The 20,545-nt window shown below is 44.5% G+C and overlaps 1 protein-coding gene across 2 annotated transcripts in view; it reads left to right on the top strand.

Moving 5' to 3' along the window:
- DPT (dermatopontin) overlaps positions 1 to 19,284 on the top strand; it is a 42,975-nt gene extending 23,691 nt beyond the window's left edge. Inside the window, exon 4 of one of the 2 annotated variants that reach the window (XM_074947281.1) lies at positions 19,172 to 19,284. In XM_074947281.1, the coding sequence (XP_074803382.1) occupies positions 19,172 to 19,181 (10 nt within the window). In that variant the 3' untranslated portion in view covers positions 19,182 to 19,284. Of the gene's footprint in view, positions 1 to 7,019; positions 7,117 to 19,171 lie in introns of those variants that run through there. The other variant, XM_074947271.1, reaches the window with a different exon arrangement.
- Positions 19,285 to 20,545: the final 1,261 nt, after the last annotated feature.

Genomic DNA, 20,545 nt, shown 5'->3' with positions numbered 1-20,545 from the left:
ATCAGCCGCAGGTGACCCACATCAGATGTATGCTGCTTCCTGACAAATTAGAAGCCAGGCTTTTACGGTTCCAGAAATGAAGGATACAATGCCCTCAATCCCCTGTTACACTGGCGTCAATTGCCATAGCCCCAGAGCCCCTGAAGTCTGCATTTTGCCATCTTTAGCTTGATTAAGGTAGACAGTTGCTAGGTGCTATCATTGGCGGTACAAGGAGAAAAGGACTGGGACTCCTCTTCCACTCCCAACCCCGCCATAACTGTAGATGTATCCCCCCTGAAGCCTCACAGCAGTCCTAATATCACACCACCCCCCGCTTTTATATATGGTGATTGTATGATTATTTTCTCTGACCCATTGGGTAGAGCCTAGTGCTGGTGGCTGGCTGCCGGTTGGAACTCCTTTAAGCAGAGTGCCAACAGGAACAGATCATTGGTCTGACTCGGTACAGTAATTGCCATATTCTTATAGACATGACTTCAGATTATTCCCCATGCCTGAAACCAATTCTTATAATTTACAGTCATGTAAAAGGGACTAAAATGCCTGTGTCTGTCGACATTCAGGGAACTTACATTAACCATTGAGGGTATTTCAATGGCATGTTTTTCAATATGCAAAGAGCTACACTATATGTTCAATCTAAGATTGTTTTCTTTCATCTAAAATAAAAGTAACAGAAAGGAACAAAAATAAAGTCTTCATGAGAGCAGACAGACAGTATGTGCATCTCCCCTGTTCAGGGTGACGCATAAATACACAAAAAGAAAAGGAGTACTTGTGGCACCTTAGAGACTAACCAATTTATTTGAGCATAAGCTTTCGTGAGCTACAGCTCACTTCATCGGATGCATAATGTGGAAAATACAAAAGATGTTTTTATACTCACAAACCATGAAAAAATGGGTGTTTATCACTACAAAAGGTTTTTATGGCTGACTTAGAACAACGCTTCCTCAGCTCTCGTCCCCTAACGCCCCTACTCTACTTGCGCTACATTGATGACATCTTCATCATCTGGACCCATGGAAAAGAAGCCCTTGAGGAATTCCACCATGATTTCAACAATTTCCATCCCACCATCAACCTCAACCTGGTCCAGTCCACACAAGAGATCCACTTCCTGGACACTACGGTGCTAATAAATGATGGTCACACAAACACCACCCTATACCGGAAACCTACTGACCGCTATTCCTACCTAAATGCCTCCAGCTTTCACCCTGACCACACCACACAATCCATTGTCTACAGCCAAGCTCTGCGATACAACCGCATTTGCTCCAACCCCTCAGACAGAGACAAACACCTACAAGATCTCTATCAAGCATTCTTACAACTACAATACCCACCTGCGGAAGTGAAGAAACAGATTGATAGAGCCAGAAGAGTTCCCAGAAGTCACCTACTACAGGACAGGCCTAACAAAGAAAATAACAGAACGCCACTAGCCGTCACCTTCAGCCCCCAACTAAAACCCCTCCAACGCATTATCAAGGATCTACAACCTATCCTGAAGGATGACCCAACACTCTCACAAATCTTGGGAGACAGGCCAGTCCTTGCCTACAGACAGCCCCCCAACCTGAAGCGAATACTCATCAGCAACCACATACCACACAACAGAACCACTAACCCAGGAACCTATCCTTGCAACAAAGCCCGTTGCCAACTGTGCCCACATATCTATTCAGGGGACACCATCACAGGGCCTAATAACATCAGCCACAGTATCAGAGGCTCGTTCACCTGCACATCTACCAATGTGATATATGCCATCATGTGCCAGCAATGCCCCTCTGCCATGTACATTGGTCAAACTGGACAGTCTCTACGTAAAAGAATAAATGGACACAAATCAGATGTCAAGAATTATAACATTCATAAACCAGTTGGAGAACACTTCAATCTCTCTGGTCACGCGATTACAGACATGAAAGTTGCGATATTACAACAGAATAACTTCAAAACCAGACTCCAGCGAGAGACTGCTGAATTGGAATTCATTTGCAAATTGGATACAATTAACTTAGGCTTGAATAGACACTGGGAGTGGCTCAGTCATTATGCAAGGTAACCTATTTCCCCTTGTTTTTTCCTACCCCCACCCTCCCCATTCCTCAGACGTTCTCGTTAAACCCTGGATTTGTGCTGGAAATGGCCCACCTTGATTATCATACACATTGTAAGGAGAGTGATCACTTTAGATAAGCTATTACCAGCAGGAGAGTGGGGTGGGGGGGGGAGAGAAAACCTTTTGTAGTGATAAACACCCATTTTTTCATGGTTTGTGTGTATAAAAACATCTTTTGTATTTTCCACAGTATGCATCTGATGAAGTGAGCTGTAGCTCACGAAAGCTTATGCTCAAATAAATTGGTTAGTCTCTAAGGTGCCACTAGTACTCCTTTTCTTTCTGCGAATACAGACTAACACGGCTGTTACTCTGAAACCTATAAATACACAAGTTATGCACACAGGGAGAGTTCTTAGTAATTGCAGAATATAGGAAGCAAAGGCCCAACATCATAGCTACATACACAATCATAATGTGACTGAATAGCGCCATCCCTTCAATAACTTAAACGTGGATTGGGCCAAACACTGGTGAATATTCTGTACTGTAGATCAAGCTGGTTCACTAGTGTAAGAACCCAATCACAAACAGCTTGATGAATCAGAAGCTGGGTTTCAGGCAGAAGGACACACAGAAAAGGGAAACCCTATTAATCTACTGGGGAATTGGAAGGGGGATCTGCAGAAGTGGACTGTAGAACCCACGGTGTTTCATAAGGCCCAATATGGAGTGGTTTAAAATAGAGAATTTTACCTATAATGGGCCTGATTCTTCCACCCCTTTGACACAACGTAAATGCAGAATAACTTCACTGAAATCAGCAGCGACACCAATATAAAACATGGGGTAAGTGAGCAGCTTGAAGCATGCTGCAAGTCAGGCACAGAGAATTAAGGTTAATGAAATATAACACTGATTCCTTTCCAGAGAATGAGTTAATTACTTTGTATCAATCATGCCAGACCCTTATTTACCATTAGCATTCGTTACCACCTTATGAGCAGGGCTCTGTGTACAATGAGATTATACAGGCATGCAAATGGATATCATTGGTCTGTTTTTGAAGTTGCTGCATTATTGTGCTCCAAAGTCTCCACCTTAAACTAAATTATCTCTCTAGCCGTCATGGTTGCAGAGATAACCTTCAAAATGTGAACCTAATGTAGAAAAATGCAGCGCCCAATTTGTAGACAGTCTGAAAAAACAGGCCTGAGAAGTGTGAACAGCCCCCATTAATCCAATGGGGGTGTTGACTCTATTATAATGAGGTCAATTTACAGGGCAACATTGTTAACTATTTCACTGCTGGCTATTTTAGCCGCGACACCAAGCCAATTTGCTAACCCACCATTATGGCCTGGGATACCATTGCAGATACTGAGTTGGGGTGTACTGAGGCAGCCAGTTGTTGCCAAGAGTGGCTGGAGAGAGGCGAATTAGGAGTTCACCCAACAAGGAGGGAAAGAAGAGATGCCTTGGCCACAGTGACCGTCCTAGCTCCCTGGCAGCATACTAGGGACTCCTCCTGGCCAAGGTTGTCAGTACGATGCCATGGGAGTCGTGGCTTTGCAGAAATAATAATAAATTCCCAGGCTTTTACAGTCCCAGAAATGATAGTTTCTGACAACATTGCCTGGGGCTGATGATTGCTTACTGGCAACCTTGTAGCAGAAATTATTCCTACCAGAGGCAGGAGTAATCGATGCAAGAGACAGGCAGTTGGATCAGAGGTGCCTCGCTCCCTTGTGGTAGAGAAGAGACCAGACTCCCAGGTCATGGCTACACTAGGTTTTTCCCCTTAGCATTTCCCACTGCACTATCCCCATTGATAGTAGCAGTGCGAGCACTAGTGTAGACAAGGCGCTGGCTGCTGGTTTGAACACCTTTGAGCAGGGTTCGATAACACGGTGCTTACAATGCCAGCTATACCCAGGAGCCCCACCATCCCTATCACTGGTGGAGCTGAACCTATGATAGCCGCAGTGGGGGATTTTAGAGAAGAAAAGGCTAATGCAACCCAGCCTGGGAATCTTTAGGGAGGTGTCCAGCAGCCGACAGACCTCGCTGTTTTTTCCAGCTCTCTAGTTGCCAGAATGACTAACCCAGGCTGTTCTGCCCAACTGCCACCAGTCCAGGTCTCCCTAAAGCCTGGCTTGGAATCTACAGTCGCGGAGTGGGCCATGATTCTACTGTACATGTCAAAATGCACGGTGCACACCCCCCTCTGCAACCCTTTGCCGCTCCAGTCCCTGTGGGGACTCAGCAGGTTTTGGCAGTGCAAGTGGTGGGACACAAATGTCATTCCCAGCCACACGCTTTACACGAAGTTCAATAATTTGGTATACAGAGATTTTTGTCATCTGTTCTTCTATGTCTTTGCTTGAGTGAACTGAATAGTGAGAAATCTCTTAACTGCTATGAGAATCATCATTAAAGCCACATTGGCATTCAGCTACCTGTGCGGTAAGTGCAATAGAAATGCCTAGGGAGACCCTGACTACTAGGGTGACCAGAAGGCAAGTGTGAAAAATCGGGACAGGGGGTGGGGGGGTAATAGGCACCTATATAAGACAAAACCCAAATATCGGGACCGTCCCTATAAAATAGGGACATCTGGTCACCCTACTGACTACCCAGATAGATTAGCTAAACTATCAGGTGTTTTAGGCTCCCAATTAGGTTTCGTATAACAACAAGAAATCAAATCTATTAGGATTAGAAATAGTGTAAATTTTTAATTTAATAGGAAACAAGTGTTTGGGTTTCCTCAGATAACAACAGAACTAGGTACATGAGAACCAGAGTGAAAGTGACCGGCAAAGCTTTGCTTCCTAATTAACAGTATGTCTACACTGCAAAAATAGGTCACTGTGTTCTTAACTCAGGTTAAGACACAGAAGCTCAGCTTTAACTCAGGTCAGAGGAGCCTGGGATTGAATTTGAGGGGCTGATTTGAGTTAGAAGCCAAGTTGCTATGTCCTGACAGCTACTTTAACCTGAAAAGAAAAGGAGGACTTGTGGTACCTTAGAGACTGACAAATTTATTTGAGCATAAGCTTTCGTGAGCTACAGCTCACTTCATCTCACGAAAGCTTATGCTCAAATAAATTTGTTAGTCTCTAAGGTGCCACAAGTCCTCCTGTTCTTTTTGCAGATACAGACGAACATGGCTGCTCCTCTGAAACCTAACTTTAACCTGAGCTAGCTAACCTGAGCTAAGAACACACCTATTTTTTTTGGCAAGGTAGACATACCCTAAGAGAAATGCAAAAGATTAAACAAACAGCACAAACGGTACAAAGTAAGCCCAGAATCACAGGCACCAATTCCGTGGGTGCTCTGGGGCTGGAGCACCCATGGGGAAAAATAGTGAGTGCTCAGCACCCACCAGCCACCCGCTGATCAACTGTTTGGCGGTGGGCAGGGGGCGCTGGGGGTAGGGGGCGGAGCACCCACCCAGAAAAATGAAAGTTGGCACCTGTACCCTGAATAGTCCCAAATAAAGTTGAATAGGGCTTAAAATTAAATTTGCTTAATGGTCTGATGGATTGAGGTCTAAATTAATGTTTCAAAACTCTTTCTGGTTTAATATCATAGACAGTGTTATTAATACAGGAAGTAAAGAACATTTCTTTTAGACATGCTTGATTTTTATCTTGACAGTGTCTTTTAATGGCAAAGGTACTGTATCTGAGCTTTTGAGCTTAGAGCCTCCATTCCAACAGGGGCAAGTTTAATAGACCCTAATTTTGAGCTGTAAAACCTTGTTGAAGCATGATGTATCTGTATCTCTGGGTATCCACGCGACCAAAGGAGTAACACGTCTGTGATCAGCACACATGTACCCACAGGTGATGATTTCTTAAACTGAATCTAAAAATAAGTTTGGCGTTGTATTAGCCCTTGGCGACATATGTGTCAGCAAACAGTCAAAATGAGCTAGCCAAGCAAAAATCTAAAAAAAAAAAAAAAGATTAAACCCCGCTAGTTAATATGAGAGACACACTGTTCTAAATAATACTCTGTTAAAATGAGGAAAAAACTACCATAATCATATGTACAGTAAATTAAAACTGAACTGAAAGGACTTTTACTTATAGAGAGTCCAGGGGGACAAAATTTTTCTCTCATGTCCCTCCAGTATAAGTCCAGAGTAACTCAGCTGAAGTCAATCGAGTCACATCCCAGCAAATGTGAGATCAGTATCTGTCTTCCATTCGCTACAGCGCCTCCTGTCTTTCATGAATGCACAGCGGCATGCACTGTTTGGGGTTGCTGGCAGAACACAAAGACTGTGCGTGGATCTGGGAAGGAAATCTCCCCTTTGCCTGGACTAGCTCTCACAACGTTACCAACCCGGCATTCAGACTCAAGCTCTGACAATTAGCTGTAGCAGAGCTTCTGGAAACCTCCAAACTTTGGAGAGCCACTCATTACTAATTTAAATCACAATTGCCATCTGCCAATATTTTACTCTACGTCTGAATTCTTTAGTTACCCAGTACTGCATGACAGCTGAAGACGACCAACCCGTTTCATGTACCACAGTTTACAGAGCAACTCATCACCTGAGCACTCACTTTTGATCATAACCAGCCTGGCTTTTCTCCTCTAGTCACTGGTTTGAAGCTTACTGGAGGTAGATCATGATTAAAAGTCATTATCTTCTGATGGGTAATTCAGTGGCCTTATGCTCTTAAGTTTGTCAGGGGGCAGGGCAGGGCAGGGCATTATCAATCTTTTGAAATATTCAGCTGCCTTCCGTAATGTAACCGCACAGCAGGGAACACTTGGAGGAAGACTGATTGGGCTCGTGGCTGACAGACAGAGTTTGCTAGCTGGAGGCACCTTTAGTGCAAAGTTGTTCTCATTTGTATAATTTTATCCTCTGCGGTTGCCCTCACCTCATTAATGTCTATCTTTTGTCTCTCTTCCCCCGCAGGGATCGTCAGTGGAAGTTCATCATCTGCAGGATGACAGCCTTTGACTGTCAATTTCAAAACCTTTAGACATATTGACGATACCAAACTTGGGGAGGCTGGGGTGGGTGGGAAAGGGGCAATTAAACTCACAAAGAGAGCATCAAGCAGCACCAGCTGGCTGCTGATGTTACAGTTCTTCTCCTTTGCCTGTGGAGCTGTTAACTGCAGTACCAGCCCAAGGCACCTTTTAGTCTAGTAACATGATTGCAGCTGCAACCTCAGAGGACGCCCTTGAACGTTATGTGTAGCTGCATCTCACAGCTAAAATGCTTATGATATACACACATTTTATTAGCAGTTATTTCTTTTTGTATTTAGCCACTTCGCACATGCACAACATTATTTTGCGTAGCACCTTTGTGTCAAATGCCTCCCATCCCCAAACCACTGCACACAAGGTTAAAATACAGTAGAAGCTCTCCCGTGTGCACTTCATTACTTTTTCACACCTTCTAGCTGGCACACAAACCCCAGTGGTCTCTCCCCACCTCTCAGCGTTTAACAACTGAGACTGTGCTGTAGAGAGATTTCACATTGCCAGGATCTTGGCATTGTCCATATTGGGGATTTGCTCCAATTCCAGCCATTGGTATAACTGCACTAGTGCAAATCCCTTGTGTGGACAGGCAAAGTCACTATTTGCATTAGAAGAATTTAGCCCTGTTTGAAATCGGAGTAAGCTCCATCAGTGCAAATAGCAACTTTATCTGTTTGTATTAGGAGCCTGAATCTCCTTTAGACTTAGGGTGTACCTACACTTCAAGCTGGGGCTGTGAGTCCCAGCTTGAAAAAAACATACCTGTGCTAGCTCTGATCCAGGTAGTTGGCTAAAAATAGAGTGTAGCAGCAGCAGTGCAGGCCACCGGAGGGTCAGAATCCCAGATGTTCCTAGTCACATCAGAGTCCATGCTGCCATGTCTTCTAGATTGGCCATGCTCCCTAGATTAAAGCTGGTGTGAGTGTGTCCACACGAGCACCAGTCACAACCTCCAAGTGCAGTGCAGACATAGCCTCAGAGTGATGTTTGGAAATGTTCATTTTCAAGTGTATGTTCTCCTTTCCCCATGTAATTGGCAGTCCATGAGCCTACCAGATTTCAAGAGTGTCACTCAAAAGGACACTTGTGCAGTTGCAGTCCAGACAGACGACCTTCTGATGACTTCTGCCAGAAAGGTCAAATATGGGATTTTTCACACTCAGAGACATTTAGGGCTTGAGCCTTCGCCAAATGAAATCAATGATAAAGTCCCCACCATCTTCAGTGGCACATGATCAGGCCCATAATGAAGACATGCACCAAACTCAAGATTCTAAGATCAAGAGAAACACCGACATGAATGGAGTCAATCATTCAGTTACCCCATCCCAAGCAGCTCTCTTGTACTAGGTATCTACTAGCATACTATGAAATGTTATCATTAAAACACTTGTCAAATAAATGAATTAAGTACATTTTGCAATGTGGTAGCTTGGGTTATTCTTTTTTAACCTGCTTGTCCACTTAACTCACTAATCTGCAAAAAACCCAATCACTCACAGAGTGCATCACTAATTAGTGAGGTTCTGTTCTAGTCAGTTACTAAGCCAAATAAATAAGTAACAAAGACAAAGAGAAATTTGAGAGGCACAGGAAAGGGAGAGAAGATTTTAGGTGACATTGGAGGAGATGGAGAGTTGATGAAGCATAGTGTAACAACAGGCACTGCAGAGGAAAAGGCTATCGCTAGAGTAGTGATGGAAAAGGATATGGAGTTAAATCAAACTCATAGAATTCTTGGTCCTCCACAGGAAGATCTCTCCTTGAGAGACACCTGTTCTTCTCATTTATGTCAGCCCTCCTTCTAGCCACCTTTGTCTGTTTAGATTATAAATTCTTTGAGGCAGTGACTGCCTCTTACTATCTCTACATATAGCACCTAGCATAATTAGGTCCTGATCTTGTGGCCCCTTCTTAAGTATTTCTGTAGTACAAATCATCATCTCAATCTCCTACAGCTGTCAATAGTTACAGACATTTTAAATGGACATGAGCATCATAAATTTGCAGATAAAAGCTTTGCAGAACCCAGTGCAAAGAGTAAAATGAATCACTGTGCTGCATATAATACTTAGCTCTCATATAGTGCTTTTCATCAGTAGATCTCTGTGATGGGATACCCACCCAACACAAGGCCTGGAGGAGTTGAAGTGGCTGGGCAGGCCAATTAATGGCCCAGGCTGCACCTGAAGGAGACAGGAAACAGGCCATTAATTAGAAATGGGCTCAGCTGGGCAGGAACAGGAGGGGCCTGTATAAAGCCCAGGAGTTGTGAGCAGCAAGGGGATTGCAAGGAAGGGGTGTATAGTATAGGTGTTGGCTGCTTGTTATAGGGTCCCCAAGCTGGAGCCTAATGTGGTGGGCCTGTGTTCCCTACCAGCCACTGGGAAGTGATGCAGGACATTGGAGTGGATAGCTGGTCTGGAAGGTCTTTGACTTGTCCAGATAGGGGGGGCTTTAGTGACCTGGCTGGAGAGCCAAGTCACAAGCAGGAAGCTGCAGCTCTGGGAGGGATGGGGGCTGTAGGGTGAAAAAGATCCTATTGGGATCCAGGTAGAGATACTGCTAGAGGAGGGCAATGCCTGGCTGGAGCTAATCCTCAGAGGTGTCAGGAGGAGGTGCTATGTATGATGAGCGGATCCCATGGCAATCTCAAAGCACTTTGAAAGGATGTTGAAATCATTATTTCTGTTTTACAGATAGTGGAAGTGAGGCCCAAGACTCCTGAGTCATAGTTCAGTGCCCCACCCACTAGGCCATATTCTCCTTTCTTTTTAAAAGCTTCTAGCCTGCCTCATGGGACTGACCTCACTCTACGTTCCTGCCAGCTCCCTCTGTTTGTCTAGCATTTGGCTTCTCTTGGTCACTTTGTGCAATGGCCCCCAAAGCCTTCTCTGCTGGAGTGCTTGCAGGTTTAGGACAGCCTAAAGCTATACAAAAAGATATTGATCCTGATTTGATGCTGCCTTGGAACTTGTGCAATCAGTTACATGAGTGCAAAATGAGGTTAAAACATTGGCCCTGCAGTCCGGCTAGTCCCAGCTGCTGGAATTACCCCTTGGGGCCATGGTCACCCAGGTGTAAGATAGAGCATCCTAATGCCGAAGACTGAACTGTTTGTCAGTTTAAGGCTGCTTTTGCTTCCTGCCTGGGTCTTGTGTTGAAAGCAGCGTGGTTACACCCAGGAATGGAGCTTGTAGAACGCTCTGGGGTTCTTTGGGATCAAAGGTGCTATGCAAATTAATGAATGAGGGAGGCTTAGAGCTTGTCTACATAGCACTGCAGTGCAAACTAGAGGGGTGTGATTTCTAGAGCACTCTGACATCATGTGTCCTAACTGCCCCAGGTAGACCCCGCTGGTGCACTCTGACAGGTGCCCAGTTCACAGTGATGTTGTCACATGTCACACAGGGCTATGTTAATGTGCAGTGGTGCCTTTTTAAAGAATGCCAGCACGCTCCACAAGGGGCAGTTAGAGTGCCACAAAAGTCACACCCCCCTAGTTCTCATTGTTGTGTGGCGTAGACAAGCCCTTAGTCGGGGATCTGGGTTCTAGTCCCATCTCCACCGCTAACTTTACAGTGTGATCTTGGACAAGCCATTTTAACGTCTCTGTTACAGCTGTTTGGAAATTTTCCAGAGAAACAGGGTTTCACTGGAAAATGCTGATTTGTCAAACCCAAACTGTTTTGTGGAAATGACTCAGGTTTGACAAACTACTGACAAATCACAGGCAAGTGTCTGTTGCAAATCTGTCCAGTTTCCTACCAGTTCATCTAGCGAGCTGCTAGAAAGCCTAGGCGTCATAGGGCTGCACACTGCCCTGGAACTGGGACCCCCCATGGCGCCCACCTGAGACCATGCAAGTTCTGGCAGTTGCTGATTGAAACTGATATGATTCTTTTCGGCTTCAGGGCTGCTTTTCCATGGTGGGCAGCAGTGAAATTGAGAAGAATCATGCCGATATCAGTCAGCAGCTGCCAGGGTCTGGGGAGCATATTCTGTTTTGGAAACACCCTGTGCTGATGTTTCCACAACAAACATTTTAGAGAATTTCTAGTTCATGCAGAATTTTGATACATTTGGTTTTGTTCTGAATGAGAATGAAAGTAGGTTTCAGAATGTCAATTTCCTGTGAACCAGAAGTTCTGAGTTTTCATTTCTGCTTTTCATTTACCCCTGCTACAAAATGGGAATAGTCAGACTTAGGTGTCCTACCTCAAGAGGCCTGTGAGAGGAATATTTACATATCTATAAAACATATGGATGGATGGTGTTACCAATATGCAACTATTGTGTCACCACTTACTTTGATGCCTTGCAGTAGCTGGGGAGAGGCAAAGTCATTGGTGGGAGAAAATTCACAGGAAAACTCAGATACAATCTCTTATTATTACTTCTGCACAGGTTGTTTTCTTCTGTTTCTTGCTAGGGCAGTGGTACAGACTACTGATGACTAGAGCAGTGCATGAGGCACTGCCAAGGCTCTTCCTAGCCAGACTTCCCAGGGTAACTGATAAATTCTGAACACTATCACACATTCCTCAGGGAAGGGAGAAATACTTTAAAAATGCTAGGAACCAGCAGAGATTCCTCCCCTGAAGTCTTACATAGCCAGGTTTTGTTCACAAGCCAAATGCATATTCAGCTTCTCTGAAAGCCCAGCTGGCCCCATGTAACTGGGGGCCCTGTGTTTAAATAGGGGCCAATCACTAGTGGAGGTGGGTGGGATGGTTTCCTCTGTAGGACAGAGACTTTGGTAGAGACGTAAAGTGTCTGGTAGTTCTGTGGGTCAGTGCGGGCATTTGTCATGGGAAAGATTCTTCAATGACTCATTCACCCCCATACTCATAGACCAAAATGAGCATTCTTCTAACCACCTACTGACAGGCCTTGAAATCTCCTCTCCCTGTACAATGCCTCTCAGCTGTCCCTCCAGTTCCTCCTCCTCACCCACCCACACTAAGCTCACTGGGGGGTTATACCCACCTTGACCTCTTTTCTGTGTATACTTCAGAGTTGATTTCCTGCAGCAACAGAGTCTTTGTTTCCAGCCATCCTTCTGCAGAACTAAAGAAGTCTTTGACTCATTCAGTATCCAGCTGTGGGAGGTGGCAGAGAGCGTCTCTTGTAGTCTTGTTTTCACTGCAGAGATAACTCAAGTAATAGCTCAAATGTTGCCCATAACTCAAGTCCCATCCTCACATTCAAACTCTTGGAGATGAGTACATAAGAACGGCCACACTGGGTCAGACAAATGGTCCCTCTAGCCCAATATCTTGTCTGCCGACAGTGGCCAATGCCAGATGCTTCAGAGGGAATAAAGAGAACAGGGTAATCATCAAGTGATCCATCTCGTGCCTATTAATTTCATTTGGTGACCCCTAGTTCTTGTGTTATGAGAAGGCATAAATAACACTTCCTTATTTACTTGCTCCGCAACAGGCATGATTTTATAGACCCCTATCATATCCCCCCTTAGCTGTCTCTTTTCCAAGCTGAAAAGTCCCAGTCTTATTAATCTCTCCTCATATGGAAGCTGTTCCTTATGTCTAATCATTTTTGTTGCCCTTTTCTGTACCTTTTCCAAATCCAATATATCTTTTTTTTTTTTTTAGATAGGGCGAACAGATCTGCACAAAATTTTCAAGATGTGGGCGTACCGTGGATTTATATAGAAGCAACATATTTTCTGTCTTATCTATCCCTTTCCTAATGGTTCCTAACATTCGGTTCACTTTTTGACTGCCGCTGCACATTGACTGGATGTTTTCAGAGAGCTTTCCACAATGACTCCAAGATCTCTTTCTTGAATGGTAACAGCTAATTTAGACCCCATCATTTTATATGTATGGTTGGGATTATGTTTTCAAATGTGCATTTCTTTGCATTTCTCAACACTGCATTTCATCTGCCATTTTGTTGCCCACTCACCCAGTTTTGTGAGATCCCTTTGTAACGCTTCACAGTCTGCTTTGGACTTAACTATTCTGAATAGTTTTGTATCATCTGGAAATTTTGCCACCTCACTGTTTACCCCTTTTTCCAGATCATTTATGACTATGTTAAACAGTACTAGCCCCAGTACAAGCCCCAGTACAGACCCCTGGGGGACACCACTATTTACCTGTCTTCATTCTGAAAACTGATAATTTATTCCTACCCTTTGTTTCTTATCTTTTAACCAGTTACTGATCCACGAAAGCATAGGTTCCAAGTTTCTAATCTGCCGAGGGTGCTCCCCCCGGGCTCTGCCTAGGCCCCGCCCCCACTCCACTCCTTCCCCCAAGGACCCGTCCCCACCCCACCTCTTCCTGCCCCCACCCCGCACCTTCCCTGCCAAGTTCAACCTCCTCCCCTGAGCACACTTCACCCTTGCTCCTCCACCCCAGTGCCTCCAGACACCGTGAAACAGCTGATCTGCAGCAAGTGGTAAGGATGGGAGGGAGGCGCTGATCAGTGGGGCCCACCAGCGGGCAGGAGGTGCTGGGGGGAGGTTCTGGTAGGGGGGCAGCCGGTGGGTGCTCATCACCCACCATATTTTTTCCCTTGATGCCTACACATGAGAGGACCTTCCCTCTTATCCTATGAAAGCTGGTGGTGCTTTTAACTCTATTTGGATGGCCTACCAGAGGCTATAAGCTATAACCCAAGTTAGCAAAACTCGTCAGCTGCCAACATGACCACTCTGTAGTGCGGATGTAAGCTAGCACCACTCAAGTGAGGCTACTCCTCCAATGCCTTCCCACAATCCCCCCATCCCCATGTGCCTAGAAAAGACAGACAAGTTCTTCTACAGTTCATTTGGGAAAGAATTCATAGACTAGCTCAGCTTACTGCAGTGCAAAGAACCATGGGACATGTCCCCAAGGATGATAAGGCCATTGTGGAGAAACTAAATGAATTCTATGCATTGGTCTTCATGGCTGAGGATGTGATGGAGATTCCCAAACCTGAGCCATTCTTTTTAGGTGACAGATCTGAGGAACTGTCCCAGATTGAGGTATCATTAGAGGAGGTTTTGGAACAAATTGATACATTAAACAGCAATAAGTCACCAGGACCAGATGGTATTCAGACAAGAGTTCTGAAGGAACTCAAATGTGACACTGCAGAACTACCAACTGTAGTCTGTAACCTATCATTTAAATCAACTTCTGTACCAGATGACTGGAGGATAGCTAATGTGACGCCAATTTTTAAAAATGGCTACAGAGGTGATGCAGGGAATTACAGGCCTGTAAGCCTGACTTCAGTACCGGGTAAACTGGTTGAAACTATAGTAAAGAACAATATTGTCAGACATATAGATGAACATAATTTGTTGAGGAAGAGTCAACATGGTAGTAAAGGGAAATCATGCCTCACCAATCTACTAGAATTCTTTGAGGGGGTCAACAAGTATGTGAACAAGGGGGATCCAGTGGATATAGTGTACTAAGATTTTCAGAAAGCCTTTGACAAGGTCCCTCACTTCCCTCACGCAAAGTAAGCTGCCACAGGATAAGAGGGAAGGTGCTCTCATGGATTGGTAACTGGTTAAAAGATAGGAAACAAAGGGTAGGTATAAATGGTCAGCTTTCAGAATGGAGAGAGGTAAATAGTGGTGTCCCCCAGGGGTCTGTTCTGGGACCAGTCCTATTTAACATATTCATAAATGATCTGGAAAAAGGGGTAAACAGTGAGGTGGCAAAATTTGAGGATGATACAAAATTACTAAAGATAGTTAAGACCCAGGCAGACTGCTAAAAGCTACAAAAGGATCTCTCAAAACTGGGTGACTGGGCAACAAAATGGCAGATGAAATTTAGTGTTGATACATGCAAAGTAATGCACATTGGAAAGCATAATCCCAATTATACATATAAAATGATGGGGTCTAAATTAGCTGTTACCACTCAAGAAAGAGAGCTTGGAGTCATTGTGGATAGTTCTCTGAAAACATTCACTCAATGTGCAGCGGCAGTCAAAAAAGTGAACATAATACTGGGAATAATTAAGAAAGGGATAGATAATAGGACAGAAAATATCATGTTGCCTCAAAATGAATCCATGGTACGCCCACATCTTGAATACTGCATGCAGATGTGGTCGCCCCATCTCAAAAAAGATATATTGGAATTGGAAAAGGTTCAGAAAAGGTCAACAAAAATGATTAGGGATTTGGAATGGCTTCCGTATGAGGAGAGATTATACTGGGACTTCTCAGCTTGGAAAAGAGACAGCTAAGGGGAAATATGATTGAGGTCTATTAAAATCATGACTGGTGTAGAGAAAGTAGATTAGGAAGTGTTATTTACTACTTCTCGTAACACAAGAACTAGGGGTCACCAAATAAAATTAATAGGCAGCAGGTTTAAAACAAATTAAAGGAAGTATTTCTTCACACAATGCACAGTCAACCTGTGGAACTCCTTGCCAGAGGATGTTGTGAAAGCCAAGGCCATAATAGGATTCAAAAAAGAAATAGATAAATTCATGGAGGATAGGTCCATCAATGGCTATTAGCCAGGAAGGGCAGGGATGGTGTCCCTAGCCTCTGTTTGCCAGAAGCTGGGAATGAGCGACAGCCGAGGGTCTGGCCCCTGTATTCTTGGGCCATGAACAGGCCTGTCTGGCCCCTGGGGTAAGTGAGAACAGCTGTAGGGCTACTCTAATTTGCCCTCTGCTCTCTGGTATGGGCCCTGGGAAGGAGAGAATAGCTTAGTGCATCCCAGCCACGCTCCTGACATATCCCTGATCTGCCAGGGGCTAGGAGCAGGGCCAGCAGACAGCCCTCTTGCTAGTTTTACACTGGCAAAGGAAATCTTCTGCACGGGAGCTATCTCCACACACGTGATGGTCCCCTTTTGCTGCTGGGGTGGTATAAAAGGCCCAAAAGACTTTTATTGGTTCAGCGGCCCCTGCCCTGTTCTATAGCATGATGGTTATGCCTTGCTCCCCAGAGGTGGCTATAACTCTGTATATTGTGTGGCAAGGGCTTTGGAAGGGAAGCTCCTGCAGTAAACAGAAAATCGTATTGTACCATATCTTACCCCATTAGCCTTTATTTTCTTGGGGTCCATTTACATTTTAAGGTGCCTTTTCCATTTGGTGCCATCTTTTTATAATAATGCTTAGCATGCCTCATCTGCAGATCTCAAACTGCTTCTCAAAAGCAGCCACCATTACCCCCACTGCCTAGGTAGGAAACTGAGGCTGAGGGGTAATGCCTTTACCAACATGGCACCGAGAGCTAGGAATAGAACCCATTCCAGGACTGCGTCCCAGCCACTGCACTCCATACTTAGCTGATACACCTGGCTGGGGAGAGGCCTCCTCAAGTGGAGAGCTGGGACGATTGCGATGGAGAAAGGTACCTTGCTACCAGGTCTCTGCAGGTATGGCTGGACGTAGTAGTAACCAGGAGTAATTCCACTGAAGTCAGTGAAGCTACAGTGGTATAAAACCAGTGCACATGAGATCTGACTCAGGGTCATGGAGTGGGCCAAATCTGCAACCCTAATTCAGACTAAATTCCATTGCAGTGAAGTGCTGTGCACACCTACAAAACAAGGGGTGGAGTTTACCCCTGTGTGGAGGAGCAGCACAAGACCTATGCATCCCTCAAGACCCACTTAAGCCCATAGGGTTAATATGTGTTTGACTGAAACACTTGAGAGAAAAGCAGTCTCTGTTAAACATTCAACACCATTACCCCTTCAGATAAGGGCTGAGGAAGCTCATAGCCTGCATCTCTGGCATTTTCAATGGGTCCTCTAGCAAAACTAGGGAAGACCAGCCTTTACAGACCTGCTGCTTCTAAAGTAAGAAACAAGCCGGGGGGGGGGGGGGGGGGGAAACGACCATTTAATAAACAATAAAAAAAACTTTTCAGGCATATTTTAATACATTACAAAGAGAAAAAATAATTTTAAAAGGTGCAGGGAGGCATAAATCAATTTTTCCCCTATGTAAGTCTCCTTTAATTTGAGATTGAATTGAGTTTGTAGCCAAACAAACCCACTCTTCCTAGCTGGTGGTGTCCTCATGAAGACAGAGGCAAGAGAGGTGGCAGGGGTGATTGAGGAGAGTATGAACAGTATTGCCAATCCCAAAATAATGAGTTGGGCCCTCAAAAACTCATGAGTTTGGCTTAAAAATCAAGAGACTTTTAAAAATTAATTTTGGATTCTTTCCTTTTGCCTACTGATTTCTGAGCCTTCAAGGTACACTTAGATCATGTTTGTCAAGCTTTTCTCTGCGAGCATGAAAGTTAGACATGTACTTTTTTAGTAATAAAAGCTGATGTTCTCATGTAATCACCTGACTCCAGGAGTTGGAGCTTTAAGCAAAACACCAAATATCATGAAACTAGTGATAAAATTGTACAATGTTGCTATCGCTCACATATTTAACCCCCCACTCCAATGTTCAGTAAGTGATGCTGAAATAAGGCATATTTCCTGGATGATCAAGAGGGAATCAAAACCTCTTTCAGTTAAGTGCTTGGGATTTCATAACATAAGATAACCGTGGCACAGCATCTTCCAAGCAGAGAGACGCCAACACAGCTGAAGGGAAACCAGTACACAGTATAAGGAAGTGCTCTGGCAGGACATCAATTGGCTCTCAGGATAACTTGTTTAAATATCTAAGGGTCCTGAGCTTGCAGCCAGTGAATCCTTCCATTTTAAAATTTTATTTCTAGCCCATCTTTATCCCATCAGCCATGGGTTATTGCAGTGGTCTTCCCCTTTAAGATTCCCAGACTGTTTTAAACCTGAGAACCTCAACTCCACTGGCAGTGGAATTTTGTGCCTCAGCTGTTAGCACGTGCAGTAGGCAGAAAGAGCTCTGCTAATAACACCCCAGGCCTGTAGCTCTGAGCGTGCCTGGATTTGCCTTCCATGAGATAGTACAATGACAAAGGAGGATATTACTTTATTCGTGATTATGTATGCTTTGCCACCACAGAAATCCAGGGTCATGCTTTGAGAAGTCTCTGAGGCTGCTCACATGCTTAAAGTTAAGCACATCCATCCATTTTTCCAGGATTGGAGCCCACCGGCCTGATTCAGGCCCCCTCTCCCCCTTACTCATGTTGAATAGCACTGTGCCTTACCCAGTGAAATCAATGAGACTATTTGCGGACTAAGATATTGCTCAATGTAAGAGTGGCGGATCTGGGCACTAACCACACAAAGACAATATAGGGGTAAACAATATTGTCAGGGGGTCAGTCTGCTCTCAGTTACTCAGGTGTAAATGTAGCCTTCACTAAAGTCAGTGGAGACACTCCACAATCATACCGAGCTGGGAGCAGAGTTTGTCCAGCCTATCTGAAACAAAATCATTGTAAAAGAATACACAGGATTTTACCACCTGTGTCATGTATGTAAAAAATCTAGATTCCACACACAATACATTTAGGAGGCCTCAGTCCTCCCAGGAAAAAACCCTACTATGAAGTGGACATCCCCCATTGACTTCAATGGGCGTTCTTCCCTAGTCCTCCATTAGGCCCCAATCATGCAAAAATGTGTGCGTGTGCTTAGCTTTACGCACTGCGTCAATGGGGCTACTCGCAATGAACAAAGATAGATACTTGAATAAACCTTTGTAGGATCAGGACACGAGATCCCAGATGCAGGGCCAGAATCTGCAGGCCATGAGTGAGCAAAACAAATCACTAAGGCGGCAGAAGTTGGCCCTAAGTAACTGGCAGTCTGGACTGCGGGGGGGAACTTTGAAGGAAACAAATTGAGCAAGAGCATGTTAACCCAGCATTTCCCTTGCTCACAGAATGCCAAGAATAGGAGCAAAGAGAAGAGAACTACCAAGCAATCTTATGAATTTTCAGTGGTGAAATTCTGTAAAACAACATACAGTACAGTACACTCGGATTCAAAATGCTGTGATGACCAACGTACGTCTGAAGTCAATAAACAAGTCAAGAAATTGGCAATAACATCCCAAATAACTTTCCAAATTAAAAAGCCAACACCGTAAATCAAATATCTTCCTGAAAGATAGGCAATGTGCCAGGTGAATCCAAGCCAGTTGGTAATGTTGATTTCAATTATTTTTTTTTAGTCTGTGTTAAGAGTGCTTGGCCACAGATCAAAGAAAATGGATAAAGAAAAGAACAGAAGGGAACAAGTCAATGAAGAGGTATTAGATACAAAGATACAAGCAGGAAGAATGATCATACATAAGGAAAGGAGGCATGAACAGATAGTAGGAGAAACGAATTAAAGTGAAACCTACCAAACACTCCCAGCAAGCAAAAGAAAGGGACCTAAGCTACAAAATTGGATACAAATCTGAACTTCTACGTTTGTAGGAAGCTGGATCCAGGGTTTGATTCGGTCCACTATAGATGTATTGGCCAAGCTACAAAATTCAGATCTAGACCTGGATCCAAACATCTTCAAAGTTTGGAGTTGTCCAGGGCTAAGGTTTGGGTTCAGGCTCATCCCTGCTGAGCAAACCCTGACCCAGCAAACTGATGTGTTCAATCAACCAAAAGAACATATGCTAATAGCACAAATCATCCATTATTAATCGTTTTCATGTGGTAGCAGGTCCCATGGCAGATTTCATGGGGAAATGCAAACCCCACCCCCTGATGAAATGTTGGACAGTATCCACAAGGGGAACCTCACAGAGATTTCCTCCTCCTTTCCCCTATCCCAGGATTTATTTTGGGAGGCAGGGAATCTGGTACATTATATATGAAGTCAATTCCTATGGGTCTCCTTTCAGGAGTCATTAGCTGGGAGAACGAACAGCATTCCAGACCCCTACCCATAGGGCAAGCAACGTCTTCCTGGTCTCCAGTCAGTCTTCTTTTACTTGGCTTCTCAAATTTCTGCTCTGAAACTGCCTGCACCCACCCTCTCACTGGACCCTCTGTTTGGATTGTATCTAATGCTGATTGCAAGGCTTCTGGGGCAGTGACCTTGTCTCTCCTGCCTTGTTTGCCAAGAGCCATGTGCACCTACTCTGACACTATATAAGTAATAAAAGGCAATAGCTCAGAAAAGCATGTCATGTTTTGAGATTTCTCTAATTTGGGACTCAGTTATTTACAAACATATCCCCACTGGCTGAAGGCCTGATCCAAAGACCACTGATCTCAGTGGGAGACTTTCCCTGGACTTCAGTGGGCCTTGGATGAGGGAGCAGAGCTATCAGCCATGGAGAAAGTCTCCCCCCACCCCCTCCATCTGCTCTGGCTCCAAGTTCTCCACCAGTCCTCTAAGACTTTAGGGTGTTCTTTGGTTTTGGAGTGGCGCAGTCATAACCATACACTGGGATATTGAATTCAACTATATTTTTCCTACTAAGCAAATCATCTCGGCCCTACAGATAATGTCTTTATTTTATTGTACACGTTTGGAGTGGATTCAGTGCAGTTCAAGATGGACAGCCATGGCATTCTCATCCCCAGCACAGGTACAGCGT

This window comes from Natator depressus, chromosome 1, assembly GCF_965152275.1.
Source record: "Natator depressus isolate rNatDep1 chromosome 1, rNatDep2.hap1, whole genome shotgun sequence".
Classification (NCBI taxonomy): Eukaryota; Metazoa; Chordata; order Testudines; family Cheloniidae; genus Natator; species Natator depressus.
This window is presented reverse-complemented; position numbering and strand designations above follow the sequence as displayed.